The sequence below is a fragment of the Erinaceus europaeus genome, chromosome 2 (assembly GCF_950295315.1).
Source record: "Erinaceus europaeus chromosome 2, mEriEur2.1, whole genome shotgun sequence".
Taxonomy (NCBI): domain Eukaryota; kingdom Metazoa; phylum Chordata; class Mammalia; order Eulipotyphla; family Erinaceidae; genus Erinaceus; species Erinaceus europaeus.
In genome coordinates this window covers 4,744,290-4,761,947 of record NC_080163.1, presented here as the reverse complement: position 1 = coordinate 4,761,947, position 17,658 = coordinate 4,744,290, and the positions used below count along the sequence as shown (strand labels likewise).

Sequence of the window (17,658 nt, the reverse complement as noted above, 5' to 3'; positions counted from 1 at the left end):
CCTGTGTCGATGGCGTCATAACCGCGCCCCGAAGTCCGGCGCGTTGTGACGTCACGCGTCCGGTCGCCCTCCCCTCCGCCACCCCGCGACGAGGCCCCGCCCCCGCGCGCCCGAGGGGGCGGGGCGTTGCGATGGAGCGCGGGCGCGCGCCTCAGCCGGCCCTCGGGGCAGCAGGTGAGGCGGGAGCGGGCGGGATGGCGGCTGCGCGGCGCGGGCGGGCCCGGTGAGGGGCCCCGGCGAGGGATGGGGCCGGCGATGCGGAGACCGGAGACCCAGAGACCTCGGCCCGCGGCGCCGGGGGCCCGGGACTCGTGCTCCGCGCAGACACCCCCGACCTTCGCCCCCCTAGCGCGGCCCCTGCTCCCCGCCTGTCCGTCGGGCCGGCCGGGACGGCTGCAGCGCCACCTCCTGAGCGGCGAGTTCGACCAGCTGCGGGACTTCCCCATCTTCGAGAGCAACTTCGTGCAGGTGCGCCCGCCGCCGCCGCCCTCCCTCCCCGCGGGCATCGGCTTCCCGCCAAACCGGGGCCGGGCGGCGGCGCAGAGCGCAGGGACCCGCGTAAGGATCCCGGTTCGAGCCCCCGGCTCCCCGCCTGCGGGGGAGTCGCTTCCCAGGCGGTGAAGCGGGTCTGCAGGTGTCTGTCTGTCCCTCCCCCTCTCTGTCTTCCCCTCCTCTCTCCATTTCTCTCTGTCCTAGCCAACAACGACGACATCAATAACAATCGTAACTACAGCCACAATAAAAAAACAAGGGCAACAAAAGGGAAAATAAATAAATATAAAAAATTTAAAAAAATAAATCCTGGGGGTCGGGCGGTAGCACAGCGGGTTAAGCGCAGGTGGCGCAAAGCACAAGGACCGGCAGAAGGATCCTGGTTCGAGCCCCCCGGCCCCCCACCTGCAGGGGAGTCGCTTCCCAGGCGGTGAAGCAGGTCTGCAGGTGTCTGTCTTTCTCTCCCCCTCTCTGTCTTCCCCTCCTCTCTCCATTTCTCTCTGTCCTATCCAACAACGACGACATCAACAATAACCACAACAAGGCTACAACAACAAGGGCAACAAAAGGGGGAAAAAATGGCCTCCAGGAGCGGTGGATTCATGGCGCAGGCACTGAGCCCCAGCAATAACCCTGGAGGCAATAAGAAATCAAAATAAAAAAAACAGAGACAGACACACCTGCAGGCCTGCCTCACCACTCGTGAAACTTCCCCCCTGCAGGTAGGAATTGGGGACTTGAACCCAGGTCCTTGCGCTTGGTAACGTGTGTGCTCAACCAGGTGCACCACCACCCGGCCCCCAACTTGGGTTTTAAACCTCTTGGCTTGTGACCGTCAACCCTACCAACATTCCTCCGTCACAGTCCTCCCACGCCCACCCTCCCGATACACGGCTCTGACGCCTGACCCTCCATCGCAGGTGACCCGGTCAGGAGAAGTCGCCAACAAAGTCACCATGGGGGTGGCCGCCTCCAGCCCGGCCCTGGAGCTCCCAGACCTGCTGTTGCTGGCAGGTCCCGCCAAGGAGAACGGACGCCTCCAGTTGTTTGGGTGACTGTCCTCGCACATCCTCGCCCACCCTGACCTCTCCCTCAGAGGATCTGGGCTGTGTCGGGTTCCTTGCCCTTACCCCCCTCCAACCCTGAATCCCTGCCCCCACTGCGGCTGCCAGCAGTGAGACACGTCGACGTGTGCAGTGCGTTCACAGAAACATCCTGCTTGTGCCTTGTATGTCGTTGACACAGTTCATGGCAGAGCAAGAGGAGTAGGGAGGGAAGAAGTCTCATGAGTGTAGTTACACACAAGTGCACAGTCCTTGACATTTCTGAAACACACAGTGGGTGTTTTTTTTTTCTTTTCTTTCTTCTTTTTTTTTTTTTGGTAACTCACTCGGTGGCAGCGGAAGTCGAAGCAGAGTGGAACTACCTTGAGGCTGTTTGCAGCCCCCACCTGCCCCCGTGTAAGGTGGAAACATTTAACAAAATGGTCTCCAGATATCCAGATGCCATGACACTGTCTCTCTCTATTTTTTAAAAATATTTATTCCCTTTTGTTGCCCTTGTTGTTTTATTGTTGTAGTTATTGTTGTTATTGATGTCATTGTTGGATAGGCCAGAGAGAAATGGAGAGAGGAGGGGCAGACAGAGGGGGAGAGAAAGACAGACACCTGCAGACCTGCTTCACCGCCTGTGAAGTGACTCCTCTGCAGGTGGGGAGCCGGGGGCTCAAACCGGGATCCTTATGCCCGTCCTTGCGCTTCTCGCCACGTGCACTTAATCCGCTGCAGTACCACTGGACTCCTACTCTCTTTTTTTGTTTGTTATACCAGGTTACCAGAGCACTGATCAGCTCTGGTTTATGGTGGTGCAGGGGATTGAACCTGGGACTTCGAAGCCTCAGGCATGCGAGTCTGTTTGCATAACCGCTATGCTGTCTCCCCCGCCCGGCACTGTCTCTTGTACACTGTTCCTTTCCCTCCACCTGCTTATTCCTTCCCGCCGACTGGCCTCTCGTCTCACCGCCTGCACTTGGACAGACACTAAGGAGGGTGCGGAAGGGTGGCTGTGCCCCTCTGTCTCCATCGGCTCCCTCCGCCATGAAACACACCCGCACAGGAAAACACCGGGGCTCCAAACTTGTCCTGAAGCTCCCTGGCTACCCATGCCTCCCTCTCCTCGACGGCGTCACAGGCGCCCACCCCTGGGCTGTTGAGAGTAAATAGGACAGACAGTGTGGGGCCCCGGGTGCAGCAGCCAAGGAGGTGCCGAGGGGCAGAGTGTAGGACTTGGACCGCTGATCCCCAGCTCAGCATGTGCCAAAGTGGCGCTCTTATCCTCTCTGACCCCCCCCCACACACACACACACTGGGGGCCTCACCTATGGGAGATTTCACAGGCATCAGGCTACTTTCCCATTCAGACAGAAAGGGTGAGACAGGGCCATGACACTGGCATGCGGTGCCAGGGCTCCAGCCTGGGCTGAAAGTACGCAAAGGACATGTGTTTTTAAAAAATATTTATTTATTCTCTTTTGTTGCCCTTGTTTTGTTGTAGTTATTGTTGTCATTGTTGGATAGGACAGAGAGAAATGGAGAGAGGAGGGGAAGACAGAGGGGGAGAGAAAGACAGACACCTGCAGACCTGCTGCACCAATTGTGAAGCGACTCTTCTGCAAGTGGGGAGCCGGGGGCTCGAACCGGGATCCTTATGCCGGTCCTTGTTTCGCACCACGTGCACTTAACCTGCCCAGCCCCCCTTTTATTTATTTAATTTTTTTTGAATTTTTTTAAACTTTTTTTTTTACAGTCACCTCCCCAGTGTTTTATTTTATTTATTCCCTTTTGTTGCCCTTGTTGTTTTATTGTTGTAGTTATCATTGCTGTTGTTGTTGGATAGGACAGAGAGAAATGGAGAGAGGAGGGGAAGACAGAGAAGGGGAGAGAAAGACAGACACCTGCAGACCTGCTTCACCGCCTGTGAAGTGACTCCCCTGCAGGTGGGGAGCTGGGGGCTCAAACCGGGATCCTTATGCTGGTCCTTGCGCTTTGCGCCACCTGCGCTTAACCCGCTGTGCTACTGCCCGACTCCCAGGACATATGTTTATGACAGAAAAATGGGACATCACTCCAGCACACACGATGCCAGGAACTGAACCCGGGACCTTGTGCTTGAGAATTTGACACTTTATCCTGTACCACCTCCTAGGTGGCCTGTCTTTTCCCTTCTCTAGCTCTGTCTTTCACCCTCAAAAGCAAAACAAACAAAAAAGATTGCCTGGGGTGGTGGTGTGATACACATCCTAAGTCCCAGCAGTAACCCTGGGGGAGGAGGGGGAGGAAAAAAAAAAAGAGGGAAGAAGGCGGCCAGGCAGCAGCGAACACGCAGGGCAAGTGCTCTGGAGAGAGGCAGCTGGCTTCCTTCCACCCGGGGACCGGACGGCATGGAGTCAGCCACGGAAAGACAGGGAGCTGGCGGCCAATGTGGGGTGCCAGACCACAGACGCGGGGTCCCACGTTTGCTCCCCAGCACTCTGTGCCACACGATGCTTGGCTCTCTCTCGCTTTCAAAGATGATTTTGTTTGTGTGTGTGTTCTGTTTCTACCAAAGCACTGCTCTGCTCTGGCTTTGTGGTGCAGGGGATTGAACCCGGGACCTGGAGAGCCTCTGCAGAGCCATCTCCCTCACCCCAAGAGAGAAGGTTGTTTCTAGGGCTGAGCGGCATGGCAGGTTCTTCAGCGTTGAGCTCTCAAGCCAGAGAGAGAGAGAGAGAAATCCTTGAGGTGCGGTGCACACCAGTGATGCTCTGGTTCTCTGTCTCCCTCCCTCTCTCTCCTTCCTTCCCTCTCTCTCCCCCTCCCTCCGTCTCTCTCCCCCTCCCTCTCTCTCCCCTCCCTGCCTCTCCCTCCCTCACTTCCTCTCTCCCTCACTCCCTCTCTCTCTTTCCCTCTCTCCCTCTCCCTCTCTCTCCCTCCCTCACTTCCTCTCTCTCTCTCCCCCTCCCTGCCTCTCCCTCCCTCACTCCCTCTCTCTCTCTCTCTCTCCTCCTCCCTTTCCCTCCCCTCCCTCTCTCCCCCTCCCTCTCTCCCTCTCACCAGTCCGTCTTCGGGCCCTTGGGGCAGGCAGGCGGGCGGGCAGGCGGGGCTGCAGGGCGGGCACAGGCCGGGAGACCCCGCGCTGAGCGGCCCGGCCCCGCCAGGCTGTTCCCCCTGCAGTTCGTGCAGCTCTTCGTGCACGACGAGAGCCGCTGGCAGCTCAAGGTCAAGTTCCGCACCGGCCGCGCCTTCTACCTGCAGCTGCGCGCCCCGCTCCAGACCCGCGAGCGCGAGTTCGGCCGGTGGGTGCGGCTGCTCTTCCGCCTGCGCTTCCACGCGGCCCAGGGCGCGGTGCCCTTCACGCAGGGCGGCTCGTCGCGGGAGGACGGCGACGACTGGGACGACTGGGAGGACGACGACTCGCTGGAGCCGGAGGTGAGCTCGGGCAAGGGCGGGTGAGCAATGGGGGCAGCATGGCATGGGGGGCTGCTCCTGACCCAGAGCCGGAGAGGGTGGGGGGCCCCGGGTGTGGGGGGGAGGGGCTGGGGGACCCCTGGGTGTGGGGGAGGAGGGGCTGGGGACCCCTGGGTATGAGGGAGGAGGGGCCGGGGACCCCTGGGTGTGAGGGGGTGGGCTGGGGGACCCCTGGGTGTAAGGGAGGAGGGGCTGGGGGACCCCTGGGTGTGGGGAGGAGGGGCTGGGGGACCCCTGGGTGTGGGGGAGGAGGGGCTGGGAGACCCTGGGTGTGAGGGGAGGATGGGGACCCCTGGGTGTGGGGGAGGAGGGGCTGGAAGACCCCTGGGTGTGAGGGGGTGGGCTGGGGAACCCCTGGGTGTGGGGGAGGAGGGGCTGGGGGACCCCTGGGTGTGGGGGAGGAGGGGCTGGGGGACCCCTGGGTGTGGGGGAGGAGGGGCCGGGGACCCCTGGATGTGAGGGGGTGGGCTGGGGAACCCCTGGGTGTGGGGGAGGAGGGGCTGGAAGACCCCTGGGTGTGGGGGAGGAGGGGCCGGGGACCCCTGGGTGTGAGGGAGGAGGGGCCGGGGGACCCCTGGGTGTGAGGGAGGAGGGGCCGGGGGACCCCTGGGTGTGGGGGAGGAGGGGCTGGGAGACCCTGGGTGTGAGGGAGGAGGGGCTGGGAGACCCTGGGTGTGAGGGAGGAGGGGCTGGGAGACCCTTGGGTGTGGGGGAGGAGGGGCCGGGGACCCCTGGGTATGAGGGAGGAGGGGCTGGGGGACCCCTGGGTGTGGGGGAGGAGGGGCTGGGGGACCCCTGGGTGTGGGGGAGGAGGGGCTGGGGGACCCCTGGATGTGAGGGGGTGGGCTGGGGGACCCCTGTGTCTAAGGGAGGAGGGGCTGGGGGACCCCTGGGAGTGGGGGAGGAGGGGTTGGGGGACCCCTGGGTGTGAGGAGGAGGGGCCAGGGACCCCTGGGTGTGGGGGAGGAGGGGCTGGGGGACCCCTGGATGTGGGGGAGGAGGGTCTGGGGGCCCCTGGGTGTGAGGGAGGAGGGGCTGGGGACCCCTGGGTGTGAGGGAGGAGGGGCTGGGGGACCCCTGGGTGTGGTGGAGGAGGGGCTGGGGGCCCTGGGTGTGAGGGAGGAGGGGCTGGGGGGACCCCTGGGTGTGGGGGAGGAGGGGCTGGGGGACCCCTGGGTGTGGGGGAGGAGGGGTTGGGGGACCCCTGGGCGTGGGGGAGGAGGGGTTGGGGGACCCCGGGTGTGGGGGAGGATGGGCTGGGCGACCCCTGGATGTGGGGGAGGAGGGGCTGGGGGACCCCTGGGTGTGAGGGAGGAGGAGCTGGGGGACCCCTGGGTGTGAGGGAGGAGGGGCTGGGGGCCCTGGGTGTGAGGGAGGAGGGGCTGGGGGACCCCTGAGTGTGAGGGAGGAGGGGCTGGGGGACCCCCGGGTGTGAGGAGGAGGAACTGGAAGACCCCCGGTGTGAGGGGGTAGGTGATGGGAGACCCCTAGGTGTGGGGGAGGAGGAGCTGTGGGACCCCTCCGTGTGAGTGGGTTGGGGCCAGGGCTCACCTGGGAGTAAGGGAGATGTCGGGGACCCTTTGGTGTGGGGGTGAGAGGCTGGGGAACCCCTGGGAGTGAGGGGGAGGAGCCCTGGGGCCCTCTCCTGTTCTCTGGATTCCTGATGGCTGTGTTTAGACCCCAGCAGGGCAGGGCCGAGGGCCTGGGTGAGGCGCTGAGGTGGCCATGGCCATAGATGACGTCTAGCACTCTGCCATCCAGCCCTCCGACTTATGGGGGTGGGCTCTGGGGAGGGAATGCTGAGGCCCCCGGTGTGGGCTGACCAGCCCTGACCTCCCCCATTCCCTGCCAGGGTGGGGGAAGGCGGGCAGCTGGAAGGGAGCTGGAAGCAGACAGCCCGTTCCCCTCTGCCCCACCCCCTAAACGGTGGGTCCCCACGAAGGTCCAGACCTCTGAGACTCTCCCACCCCCTCCACGCCACCCCCAGATTCAAGGAATGGAAGCAAGACTTGACCCCCAGACATCAGAACTCTGGGGACTGTGAGCCTGCCGAATCCTTCCCGGGCCAGAGAGCTAAATCCCTACCCTACCTCAGGGCCGGACAGATGAAATATTGCGATTAATAAAGACTGGCCACTAAAGGACCAGGGTGTCAGCGTCACCGGCCAGCAGGGTCTCTGGGCCAGCGTGAGACTCACTGTGATGGGGAGAGGCCTTCCCATCATGGCGGCTTCATGGGGTAGGGGGTCTCCCCACACCCTAGGGTTCACCCGGGACCCCTTAGAGACCTCTACAACCACCTGCCCCCCACCCACGCACCCACACTTTCAGCAGCTGGTCTAGGAGGGTCTCCCCTGGCTCACTTGGGAGTTGCCGAGATGGTGGCCTGGACACAGCCTGTTTGGGGGGGGGGGCTGCCCACCTGGGTGTCTCCCCTCCGCTGCCCTGACTACACCCCGGGGGCAGGAAGAGGACAGACACTGGCGAGCGGAAGACAAGACTCCTGTTCTGGGTGCGAACTGAGGGAGGGGGCGCAGGGTGGTCGGGGTTCAGACTCAGCAGGCGGATCCTGTCGGCAGTCAGTGCGGCACTGCAGAGGGAGGGGGAGGAGAGGAGGGGCAGGTGGCTGGTCAGCCCGACCAGCAGGGCCACCATTCCCCTGCACCGCAGGACCCCCGCCTCAGTTCTCCCGCCAGGGTTTGTTGGGTTTTCGCTTGATGGTTTGGGGGCACCCACTCTCTCGCTGAGCTGCAGCCCAGCCCGAGGGGGGGTTCTGAGCAGCTGGGGGGCTGGGGTGGAGGCATGGGGTGGGGTGCTCTGGGCGCTGGCAGGGGAGCACCCCAGGGTGGGGGGTACCGCGCGGGGCCAGAGGGAACAGCAGAGCCGGCTTGGTGCCGCCACCTGGGCTGGGAACCGGCCGGAGAAGGCGGTGGGGGTGCCAAGAACCAGAGGCAGGACTGGGGACACCGGAGGGGGATCCGGGAAAAGGCGGGGGTAGAATCTGGGGGGAAACAAGCGAAGAAGGTCTGAGCTAGGGTTGAGGGGGGATAGGAAAGCCTGCGACTTCACCCCTTCCTGTGGGGTCTCCCGCGCTCCCCCATGGAGCCCTGGCTGGCCCGGCCCCCCCAACCTCCAACCTCGCACGTCCAGGCGGCACTCGGCCAGCGCCTCCCCCAGCTCGTTGACGGCCAGGCAGGAGTAAGTCCCCGAGTCGAAGGGCGAGGGGCGCCGGATACTCAGCGTCAGGACCCCCTGGTGGTTGGTGATCAGGAACCTGGGGTCTTCCTGGATTTGCATCTTGTTCTTCATCCAGACCACCTTGGGCTGTCGGGGGGGTCCAGGAGAAGAAGCCGGCTCAGAAGAGTTCCTCCCCCCACACACGCAGCGGCAAAATGGGTTTTGGGGAGGGGGTCTAGGCCACCTTTTCAATTGTTCCTATTACCGGCCCTGGCTAATGGTGGTACTGGGGATTGAACCTGGGGCCTCAGAGCCTCAGGCATGAGAGTCTTCTGCAGAACCAACCATTATGCTGTCTCCCCAGTCCTAATTCATTTTTGCCCCCACCTTCATGATCCCACTACTCCCGGATCCTCTCCCACTCCCAGAAGCAGAGACACCACTCAAGTTTCCCTGCTGGGGGCTTGAACCTGGGTCCTCATGCATGGAGAGTGCGCCCTCCTGGCTGATCTATCTCCAGGCCCCTAATTTTATTTCAGTCATTTTATTTTTGTCACCAGGGGTATCTCACTGGGGCTCCACATGATTCAAATGCTCCTGGCAGACTCTCTTATTTATATTTCGGAGGGAGAGAGAGAGAGAGAGAGACCACAGCACTACTCCCCCATTCCTGAAGCTTCCACCATGCTGATGCTCCCATGTGCTGTCTGGGGGCTTGAACCTGGGTTCTTGCACTTGGTGAAGTGTGCTCTCTACCAGGTGAGCTGTCTTCTGGCCCCAATTTCATTTTTATTATTCTCACATGTTGCCAGAGAATGAACTCAGGACCTCAGGCAGGCTGCTGAGTGCCCCCCTCGAGTTTTCCATGACTTTGAGGGAGAGAGAGACCACAGGCCTGAGCCACCATCCACGGAGCTCCCTCCCGGTGCCGAGCATACTGTCCACATGCGGTTCCAGGGATTGAACCCAGGGCCTCGTGCATGGCGAGGTATGCTCTCTACCAATTATGCTCTCTCCCAGCCAGTGGGAGGGCCTGACAGTGGTACACCTGGTTGAGTGCACACATTACAGTGCTCAAGGACCCTCGTTCAGGCCTCCACTCCCACACCTGCAGGGGGAATGCTTCACAAGCAGTGAAGCAGGTCTGCAAGTGTCTCTCTTTCCCTCTCTGTCTTTACGTCCGCCATCTGTCTCAATTTCCCTCTGTCCTACTGGTAAAATAGGAAAGAAAAAATGGCCGCCGGGAGCAGTGGATTCATGGTGCTGGCACCCAGTCCTGGCGGTAATCCTGGAGGCAAATAAAGGAGAGAGGACAGGTGGAGCCACGAGCCTGGGGGCTCTGCGGGCCCTGTCGCCTCATCTCCTTGCCCCACCCCCAGGCTGCACATACACAAGCTTCGTGTGTGTGTGTGTGTGTGTGTGGGGGGGGGTTCTGGCCCTGAGAAGTGGCTGGAGCTCCAGGTGCCAGTACCCACGTCCCCAAACAGCCCAGGAGGTCAGCGTCCACCCCCCAAGTTTCTGAGGGAAGTCAGAGTGCAGTTGTCTGAGGCGGAGAGACAGAAAGTGAGCAAAGCCCAGGAGCCAGGGTAGCTTACCTGAAGTGAGGCTCTGGGTTCGAGGCCCAGCACCACATGGGAGCACCGTGGGCTGCCCTGGAGGGAGCTCTACAGACAGCTGAGCAGTACTGTGATGTGCTCCCCTTCACTGGCTCAAAAAATAAATGGCCCACCCGGGGGTGGTGTCATGGGAGGCCCGAGTTCCATCCCCAACACTGCACGTGCCAGATTTTTTTCTTCTTTAATCTTTTTATTGCCACCAGGGCTATCACTGGGCTCAGTGCCTGCACACTACTCCAGCACTCCCAGCAGCCACTTTTTCCCCCATGTAGTTTACATGACAGGACAGAGAGAAACTGAGAGGAAGCCGGGTGGTGGCGCATCTGGTTGAGCGCAGGTTACAGTGCGCAAGGACTCGGGTTTGAGCCCCTGGCCCCACCTGCAGGGGGAAAGCTTTGTGAGCGGTGAAGCAGTGTTGTCTGTCTCTCTCTCTCTCTCTCTCTCTCTCTGTCTTCCCCTTCCCTCTCGATTTTTGGATGTCTCTATCCAATAATTATAATTTAAAAATTTTTAATTGAGTTAGGGATAGAGAAAGAGAGACCCTGCAGACCTGCTTCACCGCTTATGAAAGGTTCCCCTTGCTGCTGGGGGTGGGGGGCTTGGACCTAGGCCCATGGTAATGTGTGCACTCAGCTGGTTGTGCCACCGCCTGGCTCGTGCCTTTTTTTCTTTTTTTCCTCCAGGGTTATCGCTGGGGCTTGGTGCTGGCACTACAAATCCACTTTCTGCAGGCCATTGTTTCCATTAAAAAAAAATTAGAAATATAGGAGGAGAGAAAGAACCAGATATCACTCTGGTACATGTGCTGCCAGGGAATGAACTCGGGACCTCATGCCTGAGAGTCTACTGCCTTAGCCCCTGTGCTACCTCCTGGACCACCATTTCTTTCCATTTTTTAACTGAATAGGACAGAGAGAAATTGAGAGGAGGGGGAGACAGACACCTGCAGACCTGCTTCACCGCTGGTGAAAGGTCCCGCCTGCAGGTGGGGAGCCAGGGCTGGAACCCAGGCTCGTGCACATGGTAAGGTCTGTGTTCAGCTAGATGTGTCGCCACCTGGCCTGTGCTCCAGTTCTTTAAAATGTTTCCTTTTTATAAATAAATTAAAAGAAAAGTATGGGAGTCGGGCGTTAGCGCAGCGGGTTAAGCACATGTGGCGCCAAGCACAAGGACGGCGGTAAGGATCCCGGTTCGAGCCCCCGGCTCCCCACCTGCAAGGGGAGTCGCTTCCCAGGCGGTGAAGCAGGTCTGCAGGTGTCTGTCTTTCTCTCCCTCTCTGTCTTCCCCTCCTCTCTCCATTTCTCTCTGTCCTATCCAACAACAAGAATAATAACCACAATGATGGAGCAACAAGGGCAACAAAAGGGGGGAAAATGGTCTCCAGGAGCCGTGGACTGAGCCCCGGCAATAACCCTGGAGGCAAAAAAAAAAAAAGTCTATATATGAGAAAGTTGGTCCAGAGTGGTAAAGACCCCAGGACAACAAGGAAGGAAGTAAAGAATTGGTGGAGTAAACACTGCGTGGCGGTGAGGAGTGGTGGCTCTCCCGCCAAGGTGTGTGTCTCCCATCCCCCCCACTCCCGCACCCCGCACCTTTGGGTGGCCCCTGACGGCGCAGTTGAGGGCAGCTGAGTACCCGGCCACGACCACGCGGTCCAGCAGGGGCGTCAGGAACTTGGGGGGCGTGCGGAAGTCGTGCTCCTGATACTCCAGAGGTTTGAAGGTGAGCCCTGGGGGAGCGAGCGCCATCAGCACCCGCCCCGCGCCCCGCGCCCCGCGCCCCGCGCCCCGCGCCCCGCGCCCCGCGCCCCGCGCCCCGCGCCCCGCGCCCCGCGCCCCGCGCCCCGCGCCGGGAGGCGCCGCACCTGGCTTGAGGATCTGGGCCGTGTTCTTGGAGACGCCCGGCGAGTCGCCGACGCCGCAGATGTTCTCGCAGAAGACGCGGAAGTGGTACTCGTTGCCCACGATCAGGTCCGACACCGTGCAGTGGGTGGTGCGGTTGTGCTCGTAGACGTTGAACCACTCCTGGGGGCGAGGCCGGGAAGGGCCGGGCTGAGCTCCGCGCCCAGAGCCCGGCCGCCCTGCAGCTCCAGCCGGGGCCCACCCAGGAGCCCCAGAAATTCCGAGTGGTCTCAGCACCCGCGCTGGGTGGGTAGGTGGGGGGGAGCGAGGAGCCTGGGAAGCTGGGCAGGGACCCATGCTGTGCTGTCTGTCCTGCTTCTCCGCCTGTCTTTCCAGCCCCATTGCCCTTTCTCTCTCCCACTGTGTCTATCATGAATTAAGAAGGAACAAGACAAGGGAGTCTGGCGGTAGCGCAGCGGGTTAAACGCACATGGTGCAAAGCGCAAGGACGGGCTCCCCACCTGCAGGGGAGTCGCTTCACTAGCGGTGAAGCAGGTCTGCATATGTCTGTCTTTCTCCCTCTCTGTCTTCCCCACCTCTCTCCATGTCTCTCTGTCCTATCCAACAACAACGACATCAAAAATAACTACAACAATAAAATAACAAGGGCAACAAAAGCGAATAAATATAAAAAAGGACCAATATTCCACTAGGAGTTTTGAAGCCCCAGCATATTAAAAACAAACAAACCAACAAATTCGTGGCCCAGGAGGTGGTGCAGTGGATAAAGAATTAAACTCTCAAGATGAGGTTCCTGACTTTGATCCCCAGCACCACATGTGCCAGAGTGGTGCTCTGCTTCTCTCTCTCCTCTTTTTTTTTCTTATCCTCTTTTTTTAACTCTCGTATTTATAAATCTTAATAACAAACTAGGGCAGGGAAGATAATACAATGATTATGTAAAAAAAATTGAGTGGGGGCAGGTGGTGGCACACCTGGCTGAGCGCACATGGTACAGTGCACAAGGACCTGGGTTCGAGCCCCCGGACTCCACCTGCAGGGTGAAAGCTTCATGCGTGGTAAAGCAGTGCTGCAAGTGTCTCTCTGTCTTTCTCCCTCTCTATTTCTGCCATTTCGATTTCTGGCTATTTTTTATTCAATAAATAGAGATAATTTTTAAAAATTTTTGCATGCAGGGGCTGGGAGGTGATACACATATTACAAAGTTTAAGGACTTGAGTTCAAGTCCCCACTCCCCAATTTTTTTTGGGGCGGCACTTCACAACTGGTGAAGCAGATCTGTAAATACCTATCTTTCCCCCTCTCTATCTTCCCTTCCTCCTCTCAATTTCTCTCTGTCCTAATAAAATTAGAAGAAGAGGGAGTCGGGTGGTAGCGCAGCTGGTTAAGCGCATGTGACACAGTGCGCAAGGACCGGCATAAGGATCCGGGTTCTAGCCCCCGGCTCCCCACCTGCAGGGGAGTCGCTTCACAGGCGGTGAAGCAGGTCTGCAGGTGTCTGTCTTTCTCTCCCCCTCTCTGTCTTCCCCTCCTCTCTCCATTTCTGTCTTATCCAACACCAACGACATCAGTAACAACAATAATAAAACAAGGGCAACAAAAGGTAATAAACAAATACTTAAAAAGTCAGAAGAAGAAAATGCCACTGGGGTAGTGGATTTGTAGTGCTAACCCTAACCCTAACCCTGGTGGCAATAAGTAAATAGAAGTAAAAACTTCATGCCTGAGACTGCCAGGTTAAACCCCCAGCATCATCATAAGAAGCCAGAGCTCAGTAATGTTCTGCTGTCTCCTCCTCCCCATTAAAAATAAAAAGAAAAACAAAGTCAAATTAAAAGAAACCCTTGTGCCCGCATCTCAGCTGGCGGGATTCTCTCCTACACCCCACCGTCCACTGGCTCTTGGCTCTGCAGTTTCCCAGCTGTAAGGTGGACCCGGGGCTCTGCCCACTCACCATGGTCTTCTTGTCGGCTTTCTGGATGAAGTAGCCTGTGACCTCACTGTTGCCATCGTCTTTGGGGGGCTGCCACTCCACCAGGGCGTTAGTGCCCCAAACTTCCTTCACCAGCACGTTCTCCGCTGGCCCTGCCTTCTCTGGAGGGATGTGGGGGTGCTACAGCTCAGCCCTCCTCTTCACCCCAGCCCTGTCTTCCTCCTGCAACCCAGCGCCTCACCTCCCCTCTGCACCCAGCCCCTCACCTCCTCTCTGCACCCAGCCCCTCACCACCACTCTGCACCCAGCCCCTCACCTCCCCTCTGCACCCAGCCCCTCACCTCCTCTCTGCACCCAGATCCTCACTTCCTCTGCACCCAGCCCCTCAATTCCTCTGTACCCAGACCCTCACCTCCTCTGCACCCAGCCCCTCACCTCCACTCTGCACCCAGCCCCTCACCTCCTCTGCACCCAGACCCTTGCCTCCTCTGCACCCAGACCCTCGCCTCCTCTGCACCAAGACCCTCGCCTCCTCTCTGCACCCAGACCCTCACCTCCACTCTGCACCCAGATCCTCACCTCCACTCTGCACCCAGACCCTCACCTCCACTCTGCACCCAGACCCTCACCTCCTCTGCACCCAGCCCCTCACCTCCTCTCTGCACCCAGCCCCTCACCACCACTCTGCACCCAGCCCCTCACCTCCTCTCTGCACCCAGATCTTCACTTCCTCTGCACCCAGACCCTCACCTCCTCTGCACCCAGACCCTCACCTCCTCTCTGCACCCAGATCTTCACTTCCTCTGCACCCAGACCCTCACCTCCTCTGCACCCAGACCCTCACCTCCACTCTGCACCCAGACCCTCGCCTCCTCTGCACCCAGCCCCTCACCTCCTCCCTGCACCAGCCCCTCACCTCCTCCCTGCACCTTTGCTCCAGAGCCCCTCTCCTTCCTGCTCCCCAGCCCTCCCTCTGCCAATCCCATCTCCTCCTTTTTCTGCTCCATTCCAGCTCGCCCCCTGGGGCGCACCGCCACCACCCCACATACCCACGACTCGGATGCGGATGGTGGCGGTGTCCTGCATGTTCTCTATCTGCACGCTCAGCTCGTACTCTCCCGAGTCGGAGCGCGCCGCCTGGCGCACGAAGAACACCGTGTCCAGGTCGCTGGTCCGCAGGTGCACGCGGCTCGTGTCCAGGGGCGCGCCGCCCTTGGTCCACACCACCTGCGGCCGGGGCTTCCCCTGGGCGGGGCGGGGCGGGGCGGGGCGGGGCGGGAGGGCAGCTCAACGCGGGCCACGCCCACGGAGCACCCACGGCCCCGCCCCCGAGAGCTCCCGACCACGCCCACTAACGGCCCCAGAACTCTCCCAGCCCCGCCCCTCGGGGCATATTTTCGCCCACACGAAGGCCACGCCCTCATGGTGCTTCCAGACACGCCCCGCCTCTCTAAGCAACGCCCCGCCCCCATTTGGCCCCGCCCCGTGTTTCTGCCCTTTTAAACCGCTCCCGTGTCCATGGAGGGCCCCGCCCCTTTATTCCACACCACGCCCCTTTAAGCCATTGCCCCGCCCCATTGGCCCTGCCCGTTTGGCCCCGCCCCGCATACATGGAATGGGATGACCAGGTTGATCTGCTCCCCCACTCTGCGGATGTAGGTCTGGCGCAGGTGCCGCGGGAGGCGGATCTTGGGTTGCTCTGGGGAGACAGACACACAGGAAGTGAACCCCCCCATAAGACGCAGTCACATAAGAGGTGTGTATGTGTCCCCCCAGACAGTCACACAAGAGGTGTGTGTCCCCAGACAGTCACACAAGAGGTGTGTCCCCAGACAGTCACACAAGAGGTGTGTGTCCCCAGACAGTCACACAAGAGGTGTGTGTCCCCCCCAGAGACAGTCACACAAGAGGTGTGTCCCCCAGACAGTCACACAAGAGGTGTGTGTCCCCCAGTCACACAAGAGGTGTGTCCCCCCTCAGACAGTCACACAAGAGGTGTGTCCCCCCAGACAGTCACACAAGAGGTGTGTCCCCCAGTCACACAAGAGGTGTGTGTCCCCCCTCAGACAGTCACACAAGAGGTGTGTGTCCCCAGACAGTCACACAAGAGGTGTGTGTCCCCCAGACAGTCACACAAGAGGTGTGTGTCCCCCAGTCACACAAGAGGTGTGTCCCCCCAGACAGTCACACAAGAGGTGTGTGTCCCCCCAAACAGTCACACAAGAGGTGTGTCCCCCCTCAGACAGTCACACAAGAGGTGTGTCCCCCCAGACAGTCACACAAGAGGTGTGTGTCCCCCAGACAGTCACACAAGAGATGACACCCCTGGGGAGGTGTGTGTCCCCCCCAGAGACAGTCACACAAGAGGTGTGTGTCCCCCAGACAGTCACACAAGAGGTGTGGTCCCCCACAGTCACACAAGAGGTGTGGCCCCCTCTGGAAGCCCTGCAGGGAGGGACAGGGAGACCACACCCTGGGGATGGGCGGGCACCCATTAGGCTTGAGGGGAGCAGGGTGGGGGGTTCAGGGGCACTCACCCACGATCTCCCGGACGGTGACCGGCTGCACCAGGGTGGCTGGCTCGCTGCGCCCCGCGATGTTGACCCCCACCACGCGGAACAGGACCCTGGCTCCCGTGGGCAGGTTCTTGACGGTGAAGCCACAGCGCTCCACCGGCTCCGTGTTGGCGGGGATCCAGTCCTCCGCTAAGAGACAGCAGTGGGGCTGCGGGCCTCTCCTCAACACCTCCCCTCAGCCCCACCTCATCCCTTCCCAGGCAGGGGGGGGGGGCAGAGGTAGGGGAAGGGCAAGAGAGAAAGGGAGGGAGGGAGAAATAAAAGGGGGGAGATGAAGGAAGGAAAGATGGATGAGTGGATGACTGGATGGATGGATGGGTGGGTGGATGGATGGATGGATGGATGGAAGAGAGGAAGAAGAAATATAGTAAGAGCTGAGGGGGCCAGGTAGCATAATAGTTCTGCAAAAAGGCTTTCATGCCTGAGACTCTGAGGTCCCAGGTTCAATCCCCAGAACCACCACAAATCAGAGCTGAGCAGAGCTTTGCAAAAAAGAAAGAAAAATAGGAAGAGGAGGAGGACAGACACAGAGATATGAATTGATAAACAGATGGAAGATCGCTTTGCTGTGCAGACAATGGTTGCAGAAGAAGGAAGGAGACAACGAGAAAAGGAAGAAGGGAAGGTAGTGGTGAATAAATATATAAGTGAAGAAGGTTTTGCTGGGTAGAGGACTCATTGAGTGATCCAAAAATTGTTTTTTCTATTTTATTTGATAAGACAGAGAGAAGCTGAGAGGCGCAGGGGTTATAGGGAGAGGGAAAATAAGGCACCTTCAGACCTGCTTCAAATCATCCCCCCTGCAGGGGGTTTGTTCAAACCCAGGTCCTCACACATGGTACTGTGTGCATTCAACCAGCCCTCAAAATATTCATGCAGAGATTACAAGGAGGGGGCGGGTGGTGGCGCACCAGGATAAGCACACATAGTACTAAGTGCAAGGACCCATGCAAGGATCCCGGTTTGAGCCCCCAGCTCCCCACCTGCAGGGGGGATGTTTCACAAGCAATGAAGCAGGTCTACGGGTCTCTCTCTCCCTCTCTCTCTCTCTCCCTTGCTCTTTCACTTTCTGTCTTGTCCAATAAAATGGAAAAAATAACTGCCAGGAGCAGTGGATTTGTAGTGTGGGCACCGAGCCCCAGATATAACCCTGGAGGAAACAAATAATCGATGAGAAGAATTTTCGGATGGGTGGCTGTGGACAAGTGAATAGAAAGAAGCAGGGGCAGATGGATGCAGACAGGAAGGAAGAGACTAGAGAGGCTGCGAGGGTGGATGGGCAGACACTAAGGCAGACAGACAGACGGCCAGCTGGGGAGGTGAGAACCTGGCCCAAGCAGGGGCATGAGACGGTGTCTACAGGTACAAAGATGGGCTGGTGAGCTGCACCCCAGCTCCACGGGTCGTGCAGAGCTAGAGCTCTGAGGGACGGGGCTGCAGGGGGCCCGGGGGTCGCTGAGGAAGGAGGGGTGACGGGGGCCTGGGGAGGACCTTGGG

The 17,658-nt window shown here is 59.8% G+C and overlaps 2 protein-coding genes and 1 long non-coding RNA gene across 4 annotated transcripts in view; 2 read left to right on the top strand and 1 right to left on the bottom strand.

Moving 5' to 3' along the window:
- The first annotated feature begins 99 nt into the window (after nucleotides 1–99).
- On the top strand, nucleotides 100–7,138 carry GARIN5A (golgi associated RAB2 interactor 5A). Of its 2 annotated transcripts, XM_060174966.1 has the most exons (5): nucleotides 100–174; nucleotides 350–468; nucleotides 1,413–1,543; nucleotides 4,688–4,958; nucleotides 6,985–7,138. In XM_060174966.1, the coding sequence occupies exons 1-5, from the start codon at nucleotides 132–134 to the stop codon at nucleotides 7,039–7,041; spliced, it is 621 nt and encodes a 206-aa protein (XP_060030949.1). In that variant the 5' UTR covers nucleotides 100–131; the 3' UTR covers nucleotides 7,042–7,138. The 2 variants fall into 2 exon arrangements, with proteins under 2 accessions (XP_060030949.1, XP_007531391.2); XM_007531329.3 differs by lacking the exon at nucleotides 100–174 and having other exon boundaries at nucleotides 241–468.
- A 344-nt stretch (nucleotides 7,139–7,482) lies between these two features.
- MYBPC2 (myosin binding protein C2) overlaps nucleotides 7,483–17,658 on the bottom strand; it is a 43,031-nt gene continuing 32,855 nt past the window's right edge. The window contains exons 20-27 of the mRNA XM_060174867.1: nucleotides 16,123–16,290; nucleotides 15,196–15,284; nucleotides 14,635–14,830; nucleotides 13,607–13,746; nucleotides 11,655–11,814; nucleotides 11,383–11,519; nucleotides 8,135–8,321; nucleotides 7,483–7,587 (exon numbers count right to left, since the gene is read on the bottom strand). Coding sequence (XP_060030850.1) covers nucleotides 7,577–7,587; nucleotides 8,135–8,321; nucleotides 11,383–11,519; nucleotides 11,655–11,814; nucleotides 13,607–13,746; nucleotides 14,635–14,830; nucleotides 15,196–15,284; nucleotides 16,123–16,290 — 1,088 coding nt within the window. The 3' untranslated portion in view covers nucleotides 7,483–7,576. The remainder of the gene's footprint in view (nucleotides 7,588–8,134; nucleotides 8,322–11,382; nucleotides 11,520–11,654; nucleotides 11,815–13,606; nucleotides 13,747–14,634; nucleotides 14,831–15,195; nucleotides 15,285–16,122; nucleotides 16,291–17,658) is intronic.
- Nucleotides 15,758–15,987, top strand: LOC132533446 (uncharacterized). The gene is made up of 3 exons (XR_009545336.1): nucleotides 15,758–15,782; nucleotides 15,843–15,871; nucleotides 15,919–15,987. It is a non-coding gene; the product is annotated as an uncharacterized LOC132533446 (long non-coding RNA).

Bases quoted from the DNA above. Each gene is read 5' to 3' on its own strand.
- GARIN5A (XM_007531329.3), top strand. From the start codon at position 244: ATGGGGCCGGCGATGCGGAGACCGGAGACCCAGAGACCTCGGCCCGCG. The intron at 469-1,412 runs GTGCGCCCGCCG...CCTCCATCGCAG, and splicing joins TCGAGAGCAACTTCGTGCAG to GTGACCCGGTCAGGAGAAGT. The intron at 1,544-4,687 runs GTGACTGTCCTC...CGGCCCCGCCAG, and splicing joins GGACGCCTCCAGTTGTTTGG to GCTGTTCCCCCTGCAGTTCG.